Below are 20,074 nucleotides of genomic sequence, written 5' to 3'. Positions count from 1 at the left end.
AGTACTGAAATAACATTCCTCGAGTATTTTTTTTACTTGAAATGATTTGTAATCAGCCTCCCCAGCTCTCATTGGTATACAATGCTCCTTACAACAGATAATAGCTGGCACCAGACTCTGTGGTAACCAAAATTGTGTTATCATGCTACAATATAACCATGTGCTGTCCTATTTATAACATGTGCAGCCTTTAGCAGGCTTAATCCATTTGTGATTCTAGCACTTGCTAAATAAATGTAAGCATAAGCATTTTCAGAAATGGATGCATTTTCCTTATCTTTCTCATACTGTCCTAGAGTTACATTAACAACATTTAATTGACTAAACTTGACTAACAATATCTTGTGCATTGAAAGCAACAGAAATAAGTTTAAAATATTATTGAAAATGAAATGTGAGAACTTAAGTTTCCTTAATAAGCAACACCTGTGCACAGGCATTTCCTGTGTATATGTATGTGCTAGATCAATCTATACAATGTAGACAATTAATCTAAGAGTATGACTAATCTAGCCCATATCCTTTTTAAGTCATACTGGAAGTGAGCTTTAAATATATGAGTGTTCTTTTTTATCACCATGTTTCTGCTGTTACCTTGTTGAGTTTGGTAGTGAAAGACATTACTATATTAATAAAGAATAGTGAAGAAAAAATCTTGTCTTCAACCATTGTGTACATCCTATTTCTCTCTTTTGAATCTTTAGATCAACCTGTCTAGTGGGTATTCTCAGTAGCATACTTATTTTTATTTGTTCTTTGTTACTGTCCATTCAAGCATGACAATTCCATTTTGAGATCATTTTGGAATCCCTAGCTTCATGGTGTGACAGATGGAGATTATAGGGAGAGCAAGTGACTAGTTAATGATAGTTTGTTTTTGTCTTTATTGCCATCCTTCAAACCTCCTATTGTTTTGACTCTTTGTGCCTTGAGTTTTTTTAAGAATAACTTTAATAACATTCCTATAAATATTAAGGAAAAAGAACAATGTTCTAAGAAATGGTTATCAATATCTTAAATATCTTGACCTCAACTGCTTCGTCAACAAGCTATGTCAAGGAGTAATGGGAACATTTATGACACAGAGCATATCTTCTTTATCTGAGTCCATATGTCCTTATGTGATGGACTGCCTTTAGCTCGTTTTGATTTAGAGTTTCTCCTGGGAGGTTATTGTAGATGCTGATTTTCATTGTATAAAAAGAAAAAAAAAATACAAGGAGTGGGATGGTTGCAAACTTCCTAAAGATTGTCATGGCTATTTCTGGAAAAAAATAAAAGTAAATAAATAAATTCACTCCAAACTCTTTTGTATACCACTTATATTTCTCCTCCATCTCTATATATTGCAGCTTTATTTGCTTCTTACAAGAAAACCTTACATGTGGGTAACTGATTCAGCAGAGCTTGTGTAACTCAGAAATTAATAGAACAGGAGAAAATCCCCCCCCCCCCTCTCTCTCTCAACTAGACCAGTAATAAACAAACAAACAAACAAACAAAAAGGCTTTGTTTCACATGCTGTCTCCCATGGGATAGGATGATGAACTCATCATGTCGTGATCTACTAAGTCACAGCAAATAATGAACACACTTGTTAAAGTGGTCTATGAGGTGCCAGCCTGCAATTATTCTGAATGGATTTTCCATAAATTCAAGAAAAGGTCCTTTAAGACTCTAATTTAAAATCCACATCATAGCTAATTAAGAACAGTATGGTTCAAACAAATGCATCATTTCACAGCTATTGTGGTGAGAATAGACTATCCTGAGTAGAGAACAGAAAACCCTTAACTTTATTTTCTGGTCTTAGCTCTTCCAATATCTAAAAGATTTTCTCAAAAAGGAACCACACTTTACTTACAGCTTTAGTGATTATCATGACAAAAGAAAGCATGAGAAAGTTTGCTTATACTAGATACCAGTTATCTTACATTTTATATACTTTTATATTTTTTAAAAAGTACAATAAAACAAGGTAAAATGCCATGAGGGGAAAAAAAAATCCTGTCAAAAAGAAAAGTGTCCCTGAAATGAAAAGTAGAGTCTGGTTAACATTAAAAGATGATTGAACAAAGTTAAAGATGACAATCTTGTCTAAGAAACTTTGTTTTTAATGGAGGTTAAGTAACATCTGCCAAGAACATTTCACATATTATTATGTGGAAAATCAAGATAGCCTCAATTTTTTTTTCTTACATCAAAGATGGGAAGCTCTGGGGATTTTATGCATCACATTTTATGACAAATATGGATGACTCTATTTATTTTATTTTATTTCCTTGCTTTTTTTGAAGCAGAGCCTCCTTCTTGCCCCAGATGACATGGAACTTACTCTGACTAGGCTGCTTTCAACTCAAAGCCATCCTCTCACCTCAGTCCAGAGGGACTACTACAACTTAAAGGTGTGAGTCATTATGCACAAAATAGCTGTCATGTATAATTTGAAAAATTCTGAAATTAAGAAAATCCCACCAGTTCAAAGTGACTTATATCTCCTTTTCTTTTTCATATGCCAGAATAACCCCCTACCAAACGTGTTTTCAAAGTTATCTATTAAGAAGAATTCTTAGAAATTCCTGATGTAGAGGTGGGGAAAATTGCTCGGTGGTTAATAGTGCTTGCCTCATAAGTACTAGGGCTTGAGAGAACCTGAGACCACCTGATTTACATTCCAGGAGAGAGAGAGAGGAGGCGGGGAGGGAAGGTGCATGCAAAAACAAAGTTTCTGATTTTAAATTCTGGGTCTGCAATCTTTGTTTTCCTATCCTCGTCATACTGTGAATAGTTAGGGATTATTAATACAAATAATTTTATGCCCAACACTGTTGCTCAGCCACTTACTTAATCTATGCAATGCTTTGAGAAATGAGTGTTTTGGTTTGGATTATTCTATGTATATACGAGTAAATGATTACAAAGACAAATACAACATTGGAGGCAATAGTATTGTTCTAAAATATTGCATTGCTCTATACATTATCCCAAAGCACAGCTAAGTTAAGCCCTAAATAAGCAACTGGACTTCTTGCAGCTGAACTTAGAGAACAGCAGCAATTTCCATGTTTAAAAAGAAAATAAATGAAATGAAGATTAGCATAAAATAATCACACGGCAATCATTGTCTCCTGAATGCTGTACCTACACTCTATAGACTCATTCCCATATGCATATATGTATTTAAGTAGCATGATGGAAAACCTTGTAATAATAAAAATGCAAAAAACAAAAGCAAATGAAATAAAATAAAATTATGATAATAAAATAGCATGTAAATAAAATGTATGAAATATTTTGAAAATATTTAAACATTAAAAGAATCCAAAGGTTTATTTTTTTCCATTGTTTGATATCAATCTTGCAATATCCAGACAACACAAAACTTTAGCTTGCATGAAAACTGCTTTATCTTTTCTACCTGTTTTTTTTTTTTTTTCTATAATTAGGGAAAGTGGAACATAGAGACAAAATTAAAAGTGGATTCTTAATAAATGTGTTACATTTTCCACATTAGTGATGGGGCAGACATATAAAATATTACAGAGAATTAACATAAATGTTACATAAATAAAATTAACTTGTAGTATTATAGTAGAATGTAAGTATCTGTTAAATACTAAATTTTTAAAGACTAAACAAAACAGTTTACTTCTGTGTCTTTTATTTTTGTCTTCTTTTAACTTATCTCAGGTTGCATGGTATATAAAACTGGCATTGTATAGCACTTTGAGAATATATTTTTGATGTTATCTAGCAAATACAAATTGATATTATCGAAAGGCATTATTCATTTCATGATTTAAAATTTCCATAAAGCATGTCTCTGCAATTCACTGTAAAAGTCAAATAACTTAAAACAATCAGGATTTTCCAACTCTTAAGACCAACTTCAGGCTCTCATTGGAACCAAAGCCTTGTTTATTTCACACAGATCAGCTGTAAAAATGGAGCTGCTCTTGTGAGCACATGACATGTTTGGAATAGCTTCGGTTCTTGTTACTGTCAATGCTTCAATCAGCACATTAATCTCACCCTCAGCATTTTAAACTTGGAGACAAATATAGTAACAAATACTTGCCTTTAAAAATTAGCAATTTTCCATAAAAAATATCTTTTGAAAATACATTGCTCAGTGCTGAGATGGCTTAGCAGTTAAGTGCTTGCCTGTGAAACCTAAGGACCCCAGTTCGAGGCTTGATTCCCTAGGACCCACGTTAGCCAGATGCACAAGGGGGTGCAAGCATCTGGAGTTCGTTTACAGTGGCTGGAAGCCCTGGCAAGCCCATTCTCTCTCTTTCTGTCTGCCTCTTTCTCTGTTGCCCTCAAGTAAATAAATAAAATTAAACAAAAAAAAAATTAAAAAAAAACATTGCTGAATTTGGATAACACATTTCCCAATAGTCAAATCATATGCTTCAAATTGAAACCTTGTGCATATGTCCTATCTGTGTAACGATGTATATAACTCACTAATACTGAAACATAGATTACTGAGCAAAATCTAACATTACAATATTCAATATTGTTTTCATTGAACATTACTTTTATTTATCCAAATATATTCATTATTTAAATTTTACTTATCCAAAAAGTAAATAATAATGCAAAAGTACTGATATTATATTTTAATCTGTAAGAAAGTATGAGTTATAAGATTATGTAGGTTAAAACGCTAAAGTACATAATTTTCATTTATTTTAGGCTTATCACTTTATTTTCATAGCTTACTTTCAAAAGTTTTCCATGATTGTCAGACTAATATCAAGGGACATCATAGCATGAGTCATTTTCTCTATAGTATAAGAAACTTTGAAGAACAGCAATGCCTTCCCAATTATTACTTTATTACTAAAACTTAAGAGTCATTTGCACTCTACAAGAACTAAAAAAAGAAAGAAAACTGCTTTGAAGATCATAATGGCAATTCAAAGAGTTGAAATGCTACATTTTATTTTTAGCATAATGGGACACACAATTTTCTCATTAAAGCTCAAAATCAATAGAATCAAAGAGAATGTGGTAAAGATCTCATTAAAAGGATTAATTAAAGTTCATGTTTTCTATACCACTAAATACTTTAGATTAATTTGTTAATTAAATTAACAAAAATCAAGATAAAATAATTGAAAATTTTATGGTAATATATTGACTACTATTGTTAATAACATTCTGTTTTGTATAAAATGTTGGGGAAAAATAAGAGATTTCAATAAGGGCTTGTGAAGTTTTACACCCAAAGTCCCCATCATTTTACTCCAATATTTGGACAACAAAGCCGAATATACTCCAAACCAAAGTTAAATGCCCCCTAGAAAGGATAATAATCAACTGAGTGTATGTCAGCATTTTTCATGAAAATTCCAATAAACTGAAAATTCACAGGATCTACTTTGCTTTAAAGTGAAGAAATGCATAATGACTTCCCATAGTAAAATAAAACATATTAGCTATACATTTTACAGTTAAAGACTCACTGTGTATAAAGAAAACTAAACTTTGTTAAATATAAGGACAAATATCCAATTTCCATTAATATGCACTTCTCTTGTACAGAAATGGACTACTTAGCACCATCTATGTGTGGAAAGTACATGGTGGACATGGATGATGACTCTTAACATTAAACACACTAACATTCTAAAATGATATACGGGACCTACTGGAAAAAAGTCATATTAATTTCATGAAGAAGACTGTATTTCATTTTCAAAGTTTAATTACAGATGCTGTTTTATTTACTAATAGATAGGAATTCAACAATATTGATTGTTCTCGGCATTTGTGAAGAATATTTTGCACTCTGGTTCACTGAGAAACTTATTTTGGCACGTGATTAAGTTATGAACCATCCATAGACATACTAATGGATTGCAACCCAAGAAGAAATGATACAGTATCTCATATGCTTCTGGCTCACTCCAGGAAACAGTAAGCATCCCAGAATGTGAAGCATCATATGGAGTTTTAGTAACTCCTCTATCACCTCCTTATCAACAGGGGAGTTGAGAGACATTAATTTTCCAATGAATGAATATCTTTTGCTAAAGAAAATCTCAACCAAAGTATTGAAAGCTAGAGCTTGAATTTTGGAAAACACTTCAAAAATGTAATGGCCCAATTCACGTTCATACAGATATGCACACAAGACAAAAAGCAAAAACCAACCCTTATCATTGACCTGAACTGGTATCAAACCCACTTCTGCCTCCTATCATTAGTTCCTGACTTTCATCCACTTCAAGCCAAAATCAAAGCAAGACCAGCTTTGAAACTCTGCCTTCTTTTCTTAACCACTCTGATTTTTCTTTCCCACTTTACCATTTCACCATGTCACTGTCAGTGATCTCTCAATAATTTCTGCTTAAACTCAAAAGTCCCCAAAGTATTATAAAATCAGCTCTGTGAAGACTTGGGAGAAACCCCAAGGCTCTCCCAAACCTCTACCTTCTTGTGCCCATGCACACGGTGCATGTCTTACCCTTCCTCCTGACACCTTTACTCTGTCCAGGTACTTACCTGCTGCTCCGAGGGCTCAGCGGACTTCACCAGGTGCTTATCCTTGTACAAAGACCAGAGACCAATATTGGGCAGGAAAATTAAAGCCACCATGAATAACAAAGTCATCTGTAGGAATCTCTTCTGTTTCCTCTTCATTGCAAATGTTAACAGAGGAGAAAAGTTAAGAGATGGTTCCCTGACTGAGTCTGGAGTGTAATGTCAAGGTCTTTTCCTCGCCCCTGTGAAGCACCAGATACTGATGGGAAGCTACAAACTTTTGTTGTGTGCCCAGCACCAATCTGCAGGATTCAGAGGGAGTTGGCCATCTGCGGAACAAACACACAGTTACTTTTCTTCCAGAAAACTATGACGAAGGCATTATCTATTGGCTTAGAAATAAATGACTTAACTGAGAAAAATCATTAAGCCTATTGACCTGTATTAATGTAAAGCAGAGTACAAACGATCGTTTCATAGAATAATAAGTTACGAAAGAGGCAAAAGTATGCGAGGTGCTCAGTAAATGGGAGGCGCTTTTATCCTGCTCTCTGTCCACCCCCCACCCGCCTTAGAATGGGAGGTCTGGGTTGGAGAGGAGGAGGTGAGGAGCGAAAATTGAGCGAGAGGGAGTGGCTTGGCCCCATAAAGTGTCAGGAAGAAAAGTATCCTTTTCGACATTACACCACCTTCCTGATCTTTCCCAAATATCTCTTCCTGTGATACCCTTGGGGGAACCCACCTGAACTCAAGTTCAACTCCCTCCAGAGCCAGCTTGCCAGCGGGCTCCAGCTGTGGGTCCGGAAGCAAGATCTCCAGGGCAGAACTCGTGTTTGGATGGCGGTTCAGGAACTGGATGCTCAGGAAGTCTGACGCTCACTCGCTCCCCTGCGGGCAGCCGCGGCGCGGTGACCTGGGAACCTGGTCAGTCGCTAGGAGGCTACAGATGTCAGCGGAGTCCAGCCAGGAAGTGGAGGCGCCGAGTCGTCCGCTGCTCTCGCAGTCCTGGGAATGAGATCCTTCGCCAAGTACTTATTCTGCCCATCAATCCAAGCCCCTTCCTCCGCTGACGCTCTTACGCTCAGCTGTTCATGTTACCATTCTCTTCTGGCGGCTGAACGAACCCAGAGAAGCATCACGCGCGCCCACAGGGCAATATTTCAAACCTCCGCTGCTCCTCCAGGGGACGGATGGCAGGTAACGAAACCCAAGCCTGAGCAGGGCTTTGGAAGTGGACGAGGGCGCGCGGGGAGGATGAGCGCCAGGCTAGGATGCACGGCTCTGACACCCGGGCGTCCTCTCTTGGCTGGATGTCGCCTGCCTGCCGCCGAGATGATACTGGTACCTACCACGTGCGGGAGCTGGGAGAGCAGGACGGAAGGGCGGGATGCCAGGTGGGGGTGGGCAATGCCTCCTAGGTGCTAGATGCTATATAAACAATCCCAGAGGCGAGAAAGAAGAGGATGGCCAAGACGGCGATGCTGAGGCGGATGCAAAGCTAGCACACTGGGCAGGCAATCTCGGACCGGTAGGGAGATGGACCGGTTCCCCTCTGGTCTCACCCCAAAGGCGCCAGGCCAGCGATTCCGGAGGCAAAGTCGCCCAGCGCGCGCGGGTTTACGGAGAATTCCTTCATGGTGCGGGTGGGATCTCCGGTGGCGGCGGAGGCTGCAGGCGATGGAGACCCAGTCTACACTTATCCCACCGAGAGGGGTTCCCAGGACTGCGTGTTTTGACAATCAGTCCAGGTAGGTAGTGGGGAGGCAGGAAAAAAAAGAAAGAAAGAAATAGAAGCCTCCACGAGACAACCGATTCTCCGGCCACGGTTTCCAGAGGACTCGGTGGAGACTCACACAGCTCTGCTAGGGTCGGCCAGCACTCCGGGGCCCACAGTCAGATTTGGCTGTGCCCTCCGCTCCTCCGCCGCCTTGCAGGCCTGAACCCCGCGCTCCGGGGCGCTGCAAGGGCTACCTGTGTGTCTCCGACATAACACCCTCCTCCATAGATAGCCAGAGCCTGGGGGTGGAGGTAGCACTGGGGCAGACCGGACTTCTACCCCCCACCCCAGCAAAGCGCCCCAGAACCCACAGGCTGGAACCTGTGGCAGCCTCTCCCAGGAAACAGTGTACCTAGTCTAAGATCCGGAGCTCCTAACTCCTAATGGGAACTTAGATCCGGCAACATGGGTCCACTAGGTACAGGTGAATTAGCCTGTACAGAGCCAAAAACAAACACCCTGGTTACTTCTTTGTTACATCCTAGACAATGATAGCCTCGTGCTTAGGTTGGATGAGACAAATGGAATTTTCTTTTTTATTTTCCTGCCTTAGCCATCTCCTTCCCTCCCTCACTCCCTCCTTCCTTCCTACCTCCCTCTCCCTCTTTTTATCCTCCTCCTCCCTTTCCCTCCCCTCTCCACTCATTTTCACTACAGTGTCTCGCTTGAGAAAGGAGCACATCTAATTTGAAGAGTTATGCCTTAAGCTGTCAGGTTAAAAATTTAAAATGGACTTGAACAATGGGGATTGGAGTATGACTTCATAAATAAAGGTTTATGCTGTATGCTTGTTTTGTCAGTACTCGGATTTCAGATCAGTTTAAAAACACATTCAATAAATATTTTGACAATGCCTTTCAGAAAAAAGTAGTTATTTTTGCATTTCACACAATTGCAAAGGTTTGATTCCTCACTCTTAACACTCAAGGATATGCTGTTTTGTATTCTGCATTGTACTCTTAGCTCCCTTTTATCTGTAAACTAAAAATATGAATTTAGTGACACACCTTGTCAGGGAAAGGTTTGCTGGGATAATCACTCCTCAAGGAAAGGAGCCTAGAGAACTATTTATGGGTATTGGATATTCCCTCACACATGTATACAGTTACTGATAATATGTAGTTTTCTTTTTTTAAAATAAACAACCTTAACTGTACAAGGAGTTAAGTGAAAATAACATTTTTTAAGTAATACCACTATGTCTATACCTTCAAAATAAAGCCCTGGATCAGAAATAGTCATACTGTCATTCTATCTGCAAAACTAAAGATGATGAACTAAGTTGTGCTTTACAATTGTTAACATTGCATACAGTACTCATTCACAGACCATGACTAATCATACTGAATGGCTAGAAACATACATGTAGAAGACATCCTAAACTGGAAGGAGAATTCTATAATATGTACTCCTGCCATAAGAGTGTAGTTCCAGATAATAACCTTGGCAGTCATAGCTTAATAGGTTTTATTTAATTTTTATTCAGATGATCACTTACTTTTTCCTTTGGAGTATTTCTTCTTTTATAATTGCATATTTAAATTAAAAACAAATATCAATAATTCAAAAATGGGGTTTAGGTTGAACTTGCAGAGAGACAAAATACCTAAATCATAAATGATTTATTTTTAAAGATAATCCAGGGCTGGAGAGATGGCTTAGTGGTTAAGCGCTTGCCTGTGAAGCCTAAGGACCCCGGTTCGAGGCTCGGTTCCCCAGGTCCCACGTTAGCCAGATGCACAAGGGGGTGCACACATCTGGAGTTCGTTTGCAGTGGCTGGGAGCCCTGGCATGCCCATTCTCTCTCTCTCCCTCTATCTGTCATTCTATGTCTGTCACTCTCAAATAAATAAATAAAAAATGAACAAAAAATATTAAAAAAAAGATAATCCAGATTAAAGTCTGTGTATACCTGGGTGAGACACTTTAAAATGAGTATTTAAATTAGTTCAATCCAAGTGTTTGTAGCTTTAAATTTTGCTTTATATCAAAAGACCTAGTGTTTGCACCATCATTTATCTGTCATTAAACTGGCAATATCATGTAATTACTGCCCCATGTGCCTAAAAATGTGATAATAACTATGGGAGCATGTAGAAAGAAAAGCAGTGTGGCCTTGAATCATTTACATTCTAATAAAAATGTAACATGCAAGAAAATGGAATGGAATACAGAATCTATTATTATATTCCTTAGTTTGATCTTATCTTAAATTCTGGTTTAAAATTTGGTAAGTTAAACTAGCAAAAATTTTACTGTTTAGACTCCGTGCATTACTTGAGCTGACCTGGGTAGTTCTGCTTCCTATGACAAAGGATAGGGCCTAGGCTTTGAGAAAGATGGGTAGAGATTGATAGTGGTCGGCAAGGACTGTTACTTACAGAATCATCTGGGACATTCAATTTTAGTTCTCATTTCTAGTCCATAAGACACCTGTATGTGGCCTGAGGTGCTTACAGGATGAATATGATCCCAATGGAAATGTTCAAGAAGCTGATTTTCTGAGAGGAGCAAATTATGACCTGACAAATTCTCTTAAGTGCTATGTTCCATGTGGTAGCATCCTTGCTTCCCAAATAATAAATTCAAGGACTAAATGGGTGTAGAGAAATATAATTGCTGTCTTAATGAAATAATTGACAATGTGGTCATCTTTAATCCATGATATATACCAAAAGACACAAAAATATGAAAATATAGGGAGATTTAGCCAGCTGAAAGATAATAAAAGGTAGTACAAACAATTTTCAGGTTGGAATTGAGTTGAGTTATTCAATTTCTGCAAAGATAATAATGTGACTACCTTTGTGTTTATGAAAAAGTTTTTTTGCCTTTAAAACTATAGTAAAAGGAATAAACCTAACTTGAAAGAAATACACTGACTCTTGATTTTCTATGTTAATGTTGTTTTTTTTCCTTTTTCCAATTGAATACTTTAAAATTCTCTATCTGCTGTGATGATAGCTCAGCAGTTAAAAATTATGCTGGAAGGAAGGTATGGTGGTACACACCTTTAATCACAGAACGTGGGAGGCAGAAGTTGGAGGTTCGCCATGAGTAAGTTCGAGGCTAGCCTGAGACTACATAGTTAATTCCAGGTCAGCCTGAACTAGACCCTGCCTCAAAAAAAAAAAAAACAGGTTTGCTGACCCAGGTTTGAATTCCCAGTACCCACATAAAGCCATATGCACATATGCACAAAGTAGCCCATGTGTCAGAAGTTTGTTTCAGCAGTGGCAAGAGGCTCTGGTGCACCCATATGCCCTTCCTCTTTTCTCTCCTCCTCCCCTCCCCTCCATTTCTCCATTTGTAAACCATTTGCAATCTTGTCTTTCCTATGACTCTCATATTTGTATTGAAAAATTTAGCTACATCCATTTATTTCAATACAAACTAAAAGTAATTCTAATATAACAATAGCAGCAATAAAGGTAATATTTAATTGAAGTAAAATACATTAGATTAATATGATACATCTTAAATGAAAACTTTTAAAAGCTACATTAAGTAGTATTACTAAATCTGGTAGGACATAACAAAAAGTCTCCATAGAATTTTCTAATTACTTACTTATTCATTTATTGAGAAAGAGAAAATAAATAATGCCATGACACACATTATACATTTGATTTCTAAAATGTTTCTGTTGTAATATCTAAGTATAAGAAATAAGTATGGGACTGGAGAGATGGGTCAGCAGTTAAGGAGCTTTTTCCGTGAAGCCAAATGAGCCAGGTACAATTCTCCAAGACCCACCTAAGCCAGATACACAAGATAGTACATGCAACTTGGGTTCATTTGTAGTGGCTGAAGGTCCTGATGTGTCTATTGTCTCTCAAATAACAAATAAATAATATTTTAAAAAGTAAGTATTACAAACCATCCCACACTTGTCATAATATATTATATTAGCAGACATTTATTTAATAATTTAAATAATCCAGACATAGGGATAATGAATGTTACATGCAAACCTCCTTGCCTTTATATGATAAAATCAAGAAAGGTCAAGGGTTGGAGAGATGGCTTAGTGATTAAGGTTCTTGTCTGCAAAGCCAAAGGTCCAGTTTTGATTCCTCAGTATCCATGTAAAGTCAGTTGCACAAGGTAGTGCATGAAATCAGAGTTCATTTGCAGTTGCTGGAAGCCCTAGTGCTCCAATTCTCTTTCTTTATCTGCTCCTTTCTCTTTCTTTCTCAAATGCATAGATAAATAATTTTTATAGAAAACAAAAATTCAAATATTAAGCATGGTGGTTAAAAAAAAAGACAGGATGAAAATAAGGCAGTATAGAGTAATAGAGGATCTCTGGAAGGAAGAGTTATGTAATTTCAAGTAAAGCAAACTGCAAAGTTCTTTACATGAGTAAACAATATTGGAATGATAGTCAATAGGGATCAAAGGAGTGACACTTGGATATTATGAGAAATGGAATTCCATGTAAGAGGAAAAGAAAGTTAAAGGCAACAAGATGAGGTGGTCTGGGGGAACTTAGAGTACAGTAGGGAAGAAAGTTTGTCTTGAGGAATTTTTTGAGAAGGATGACTGGTACAAGGGTTATATAAGATATTAGAATCCATTGTAGGCATGTAAGTAAGATTGGAAACCATTCAAAGGATTGGGATAGGGGCTCCCATGGTATAACCTACTTTTTAAAATAAATTTAAACTGGCAAAGTGATGAAAATAAACTATAGGTGAATAAGAAGAAAGAAAGGTCAGTAGCAACAATCTACAGATAATGGTGTCTTCTTACATCAGGTAAGTGATGGAGATGAAGCAAACAGTATTCTCAAAGTAGTCTGACAATAAACAGTGAATGGTTGATGAAGTCAACATGAGACATGATAGACAGAGCCCAGGGTACTACAGCCTTCTGGTCTAAGCACTAGCAAGACTGGATGTGTCATCTACTGAGACTGTGAAAACTTGGAAGAAACAGATTGGAGAAAAGATTAAGTATTTGGTTTTGGAGTGGTTGAATTTTAAGCAGTAACATGGGAGAGACTGATAGGAGATTGTATGGTGTTAGGTGCAGATATATGATTTAGAACACTGAAAATGGTAAAATGGTGTGTGCACTTATTTACACAAATGAACCAGCAAGAAGGCTTCAACAAAGCTTGGGAAAATGCAGAGTGTTGCAGTTACCTTCTGGTTGCTCAGACAGACTCTGTACCAGAGCACCTTATGAGAGGAAAGGGTTTACCTGAGGCTTACCTATTCTAGGAGAAGATTCATCGTGGTGAAGGAATCTAGCTCATTTTGTCATACAATCATAGCAGAGAGAAAAAAATGAGCATCTGGCACCAGCAAGAAGTGCTGACTCTGCACACACACCTTAGGCGGGACTCAAGATTCACCCACAGTGACACACCTCCTCCAGGTAGGATCTGTGTGGTAGAGACTAAATAGTAAGCTTAATCTTAATTGAAAATATCCAAGGCTATGGGGGACATTTACATTTAAACCACAAGGAGGAAGTGCAAAAGGCCTTGAAATATATAGGTCAGCATGACTTGTGGAAAATCAGTAGGCTCCAATGAAGAAACTTTTTTTTTCTTTTTTATAAAAAATGAGTCATGTTTTTCATAAAATAAAATCTATGAAATTAGAAAAATCACACTGCATTAAGTAATTACAAAATTCATTCATTCTATTTGGAATTTAAAACTCCTTAGCATTAAAAGCAGTTAAAGTAGTAGCTTCATGGTTAGAACGATGACTACTATAGACAATCTGGTTTTAAAAAAGTTTTAATTAACATAATTAAGTTAAAAGTTAATGACCAAAGCAAGGATTGCATTTATTTTCTGTGCACTATAAGCATACTGTATATATCTCCAAAAACAATTATCAAAAGAAAATTAAGGGCTGGAGAGATGGCTTAGCTGTTAAGTGCTTGCCTGTGAAGCCTAAGGACCCGATTTCGAGGCTGGATTCCCCAGGTCCCACGTTAGCCAGATGCACAAGGGGGCACACGCATCTGGAGTTCGTTTACAGTGGCTGGAGGCCCTAGCTCGCCCATTTTCTCTCTCTCTCTCTCTCTATCTGTCTCTTTCTCTCTCTGTCACTCTCAAAAAAATAAATAAAAAATGACCAAAAATTGTTTTAAAAAAAAGAAAATTAATAGATTCTGCATATTAGTTGTTCACAAGATTTTTTTTCTTCCTGAGGGGGGAAAATATACAAAGGACTTTAATCATGTCACATATAACCCTTTTGCAGTGTTAATGCTCTTGAGTTAGGCATCTGTGTACTGTGAATGTATACCCCCCACAGATGCAGGTGTTTTATTAAAACTTGTCTCCATGTACCTGGCTAGAGGCGGTGTCACTGAGGGCAGATCATAGGGAACAGTCTAAGGATGTGTCTGAATTCCAGCAAAAAGGTATGCAGTGCAGTATGAGCTCTGATGGGGTACCTGTTGTTTGCTGACAGTTTTGTGCTTGTTGCTTTTTGGTGTATTCAAGGCCACCCTGGGACTACATAGTGAATTCCAGGTCAGCCTGGGCTAGAGTGAGTTCCTACCTCAAAATAAATAAATAAATAAATAAATAAATAAATAAATAAATAAGAAGAGCCTTGGAGAGGTTGGGATAATGCCTAATCCTAAAACATTTGGCTCTGGTTTTCAACATGTAGCACCAGAAACTGGTTACAATCCATGTTGAGCTGTTGGTTAGAAAGACCTAATAGGTCTCTAAAACAAGACAGGCTTCCTTCAAAGCATTTGATTACCCTCCTACAGTAAAGGGTAAGACCATATTTAAGAAGACACTTCACGCTGTCAATGATGAACATCCAGTGATCCATATGAATGTGGAAAGAAGCCAGTTCCCAGGTGGAGCAGCTGGGAGAAAATGCCAACCATGAAGTAAGCAAGCAGGAGACACCTTCATGAAAACAATCAGCCTGACAAGTTGTATACACCTGGGCATTAATTGGTGGCACACAGGCTAGGTGGGTAAGTGATGGCTCTATGATAAGCTATGAGATCCACTCAATGGAAAAGAACCCATAACTGGAACTAGAAGCCAGATCAGAATCCAGTGGAGCCTAAGATAATGGACTCCAAGGAGAAGTTACCACTAGCCTTCATCTGAAAATGAGGCTACATCCATCAAAATATCTCTAAATTAACAATGCCTATCCACTTTAGCCTATTCTGATTTCACTCTCTGTTGGAGAATCTGTTTTTCTTTTTCAGAAACTAGCAGGAATTAAGTACAACAATAATTTGTCAACAATACAAGGAGCTGACTTCCTGCAGGATATGAACCAATGATAGCACAGCAGCCAGGGCCCAGGTGAAACCACAGAGGAATTAGTGAGATGAGCAAGTGTTCTGCTTCCATGGCAAGTCTGACAACCTGGACCAGAGTGATGGAAACAGCAGCTGAGGACATACAAAATGCACCAAAGCAGAAATCTTGAAGCTGCTGAGAACTAAACTTTAAAGTAGAATTAAAGCACACCCACCAAGGCCAGGAAGTTTGTGGAAGAGGGTGTAGGAGCAATGCAAGAGCCACAGGGTGGGAGGGACTATCCAGAGACATAGCCCTTCCTACAATCACAGACTGCTGCTCTCACAACTCATAACCCACAACTCCATGGTGAACACCAGCAATCCTACCAAGGAGGGTCCTCAGTGGAGTGGGGGTTAGGAGGGGGAAAATGATGGTACCAACATATGATGTGCCATAGCATTTCTACTTGATAATATATATATATATATATATATATATATATATATATATATATATATATATATATATATGTATATATATATATATATATATATTGAAATTACTAATGATATGTTTTAAAGGCAATAATTAGGAAGACAATGCTTCAAACACAAAAAAAAGCTTTAAGAAACTATTCAGAGAAAAACATGGTATTTCCAATATGATTTATGTTTGACAATTATTCATATTTCTGAAATAAAACCTTAAAACGTGTTGATTGATTTTAAAATAAAGTTTAAATATTTCAAATATATGAGTCTATAAACCAAGAGGTTAAAGTACTCAGGAATTGGTCATTGAGGACTTTCTGTTTCTTGTCACTTCATCTGTATCTTCTACAGTATAAGAAGCTCTAGTTCTGATGTTGAAGGAATAGGATTCTTTCTGAGCATGCATTTAAGTCTTATTAAACTTTAAGGTATACCAATACCAAATCACTTTGTGCTTCTTATTCCAGGAGAAGAACTTCAATGATAATGGTAATTATCTTGAAAGAAATTCACCCAGTTCATCAGAGGCAAAATGTAACACGTTTGGTACCCTGGTAATTTGTGGAGATATTTCTCAAAGGTCTTTTCCCTCCCCAAAATGACACCAATGGGACAAGTGTCACAGTCATAATGAGTTCTATGTAAAGGCACAACGAGGCCCTTATACTAACAAGAGAGCTAAGCAAAGGCAAAAGAAGTCCTTATCAGGTAGCAAAGAAGTGAGGTAGTTAGTTTTAGCCTCATACCTGCTAGGAGTTTAATGAGTTTCCAGTGTCACACTAAATTTTCTCATGTAAGTTACTGATGGAAAAGCCAGAGTGACAAACTTGTATACCAAACATGTTGTGTGGCATAGGACAAGCTCATGGAAGCCATGGATAACTGTTGTGGGTTTTGAAATATGTCACCCAGATATGAATTTGGACTAAGACACTCATTTATCTGACTGTCAGGGATTTATTTTTCCAGGTGAGATACAGCTGTGTTCCTTCCACTACATTCCCTTCCTTTCCCTCCTCTCCTCTTCTGCCTTCTCCCTTCACCCATCTCTCTCTTCTTTGAAAACAGTTATCTTTTATAAAATTATATCAAACACTACTCCACTAGAAAATAGCCTATACCTTGCAGGTAAATGTCAACATACAAAGCTTCTCTCAATATTTAGACATATCTAAAAAATAAATATAGTTCCGGAGCTGTGTTAAGATCAGTTGACACCTTCTTAAAATTATCATAGTTGGACTTTGCACTCTTCCCAATCTTTTTCCTACTCTTTTCTTATGATATGTCCCATGACAATCTCTAGTAAACTTCCTATGATACACACTACTGAACTAAAGTACATTTGTTTTGTATTTAAATCCTACTGTAACTATGCTGTTTTCTTCAAATTGCAAGCATATATAAACTAGTATTATGAAAGCGCTTTGAAGACATTTCTAAAAATGACTTAAGGACTTCTTATGGCCCCTGTTTAATTAACATTGACAACATACTTTATAGAAAGGATTACTCGGGGAGGAATAAAAACAATAGATTCAAAGCTACTATGACTACTTTTAATGTGAAAACATTGAAATGAAATACCCTTAATATTAAGTTTGTAGTAATAAAAAAGGAATATATTACCATTCAATCAGCAGTTGGATTGTTAGCCTTTTCCCCTCAAACTCATTTAGATAATCTGGCAAAAGTATGAGCCAGAAAAAGGCATTTAATGGCAAATATAAAGATGTATGTGGGATTCATAGAGGCTATAAGTAACATTGAATACTAAATAATAGTATTCCTACCCTCTTATTTTAGTTGTCTTTTTAACTTGAGTTTTTGCAAAGCTTAGATGTACCTTGTCAAGATAATGGCTCACTGTCTGTCATTTACCTATCCTATTATAGGGTACACTTTAGAAAACTGACAGTTTCCATGAATAAAAATCATGCCATCTAAGATGTCACCAGAAAAGGGCAGTTTATTGATGCAAAGGGACAATAGCTGCTTCCCTTTCCTCGGGCTTGGCCTTCACACAAGTTGGATCACACATCAGACTACTCACCTTGAATTGCCTTCCTCTTTGTCTCAGAGAATATCATCTAGCCAGATTTCTAGCCATACATTCTTATGTGAATAATTTCTGTAAAAGATTTTAGATTTTACTATTTCCTCAAAAATTCCAAATATTTACTACATAGCAGGAGGCAAAGGCATATTAATTCTGTATTCATATTATAAACATCATAATATTTTTATATGTCACACACCTGAAGCCTCAAGTTTCCTAATATAGTTCTATGTTAGTTTCAAAATATCCTATGTGAAACAAAAGACCTATTTATAAGTAGCACTCCATTCCTCAATTCTCCAAAGGTAAATCAATATGCCTTTTCATATAATGGGAATTGAATAAATGATCTTTTTCTTTGAATAAATAAAGATATTTATCAAAATCAAATACAAAACTCTTATATAATTATTTGCTCCTACTGTGTATAAACCAATCTTAGAAATGTAGATGCAGCAGCAAACAGAGTTCTTTGTCTTGATGGATCTCATACTCAAATATAGCAAGGCAGAAAATAAATAGAAACAAGAAAATAGGGGCTCTGGAGGATCTAGGGATGAAAGAGAGCAGTAATAAAGGAAAGACGATAAAATAAGAATCAAGTATAATGAGATATTTATGAAAATGCCACGATGTAATCTTTCACCTCGTGCACTAATGTAAGTTATTTTTTAAATGGAAAAGTGACAAGTATGGTAGCAGGAAAAGAAAAAAAAAGAGAGAGAGAGAGAACAGAGAATGGAGATATGCAATGCTAAGGGTATTGCATTCAGGAATAGAGCTAACAGATAAGCATCATTGGGAAAAGAACCACAGGAAAGTCTTGAATGAAGAAAGAGAGCCAGTAATATGTTTAGGAAGGAATACTTCCATTGAAGCAAGTAGTGCCTGATAGCTTATGATGTCATAATATTATAATTATGTTTGCCATTAGAAGACCAATTTTTACCTTCTCCATGAAAAACTTTATTTTCTATTAATTCATTATTCTCACCTAAATTGGAGATGTGCCAGGATATAGAATTCCTGATTCTGTATTGTCAAAAACAATTTCTCCATAGGATTAATTTATATGTAAATCTTATAATTATACTTCTACATGCATGTGTGTGAACTTGAATATAACTTTTAAAAGTGTTTGTATTATTGTATACATTTATATCTACATATACCTATATATGTAGTTATCCACTCTTATAAATATAGTTGTGGTAAGGTAACATAGGAAACATAACTTTTACAATTTTTCTTCTCCAACTGATTATACTAGAAAACTCTGTTGGAAAATGCAATGATAAAACTAATATTAGACTATGCTTCTAAAAATTACATAATATTCCAGGTATTCCTATAAATGATTTACATATAATTACAAATTCAAATTTTATAGCAATTAGTTTTTGGAGGGCTAGAATCAGGGTCTTACTTTAGCCCAGTCTGATCTTGAATTCACTATGTAGTCTCAAAGTGAAGTGGACTTGAATTTACAGTGATCCTCCTATCTCTGCCCACCAAGTGCTGGAAATAAAGGCATGTACCACTATGACTGACTTTGACTTTTTACAATAATTCTATTATCATGGGGAGGGAAAATGGCTTGTCCTACATAGCCCAGTGTCATACACAGCTATCTATTTGCACAGCTAAAGAAATAAATAACATATATTCTCTATCTTTCTAGAAAACGCATATCACTCTTTTAATTCTTAAACACTTTTGCCTACATACCTGCCCTGTTCCCATTACATATAACTGAAAGATGTTCTAGTCTATTATAAAGGTTGTGTTCACTCCAAGTACACTAAGTCCTCTTTCTATCACTGCCAGACACATAACTCATCAATAACTACTCTTTTGGGGTAGTTATGAAATTTGTGCTCCCAACCATTTTTCATATATTACTCCAGGTAAGGCTGCTTGTTCCTCAAAGTTGGAAACTACATGGAGTATCTGTCATTCTGCAAGCAGCCAATACGAACCATCTAAAACCATCTGAGGAATGG

At 36.8% G+C, this 20,074-nt stretch overlaps 1 protein-coding gene across 2 annotated transcripts in view; it reads right to left on the bottom strand.

Annotated features, from left to right (window-relative positions):
• Positions 1 to 8,788, bottom strand: part of Galntl6 (polypeptide N-acetylgalactosaminyltransferase like 6) — a 1,388,055-nt gene extending 1,379,267 nt beyond the window's left edge. Inside the window, exons 1-2 of one of the 2 annotated variants that reach the window (XM_004657138.2) lie at positions 7,238 to 8,788; positions 6,517 to 6,824 (exon numbers count right to left, since the gene is read on the bottom strand). In XM_004657138.2, the coding sequence (XP_004657195.1) occupies positions 6,517 to 6,654 (138 nt within the window). In that variant the 5' untranslated portion in view covers positions 6,655 to 6,824; positions 7,238 to 8,788. Of the gene's footprint in view, positions 1 to 6,516; positions 6,825 to 6,934; positions 7,012 to 7,237 lie in introns of those variants that run through there. The other variant, XM_045142386.1, reaches the window with a different exon arrangement.
• Positions 8,789 to 20,074: the final 11,286 nt, after the last annotated feature.

This window comes from Jaculus jaculus, chromosome 1 (genome assembly GCF_020740685.1).
Source record: "Jaculus jaculus isolate mJacJac1 chromosome 1, mJacJac1.mat.Y.cur, whole genome shotgun sequence".
Lineage (NCBI taxonomy): Eukaryota > Metazoa > Chordata > Mammalia > Rodentia > Dipodidae > Jaculus > Jaculus jaculus.
Note: the sequence above shows the minus strand (reverse complement) of the source record. Positions and strands in the feature narration are given on the sequence as shown.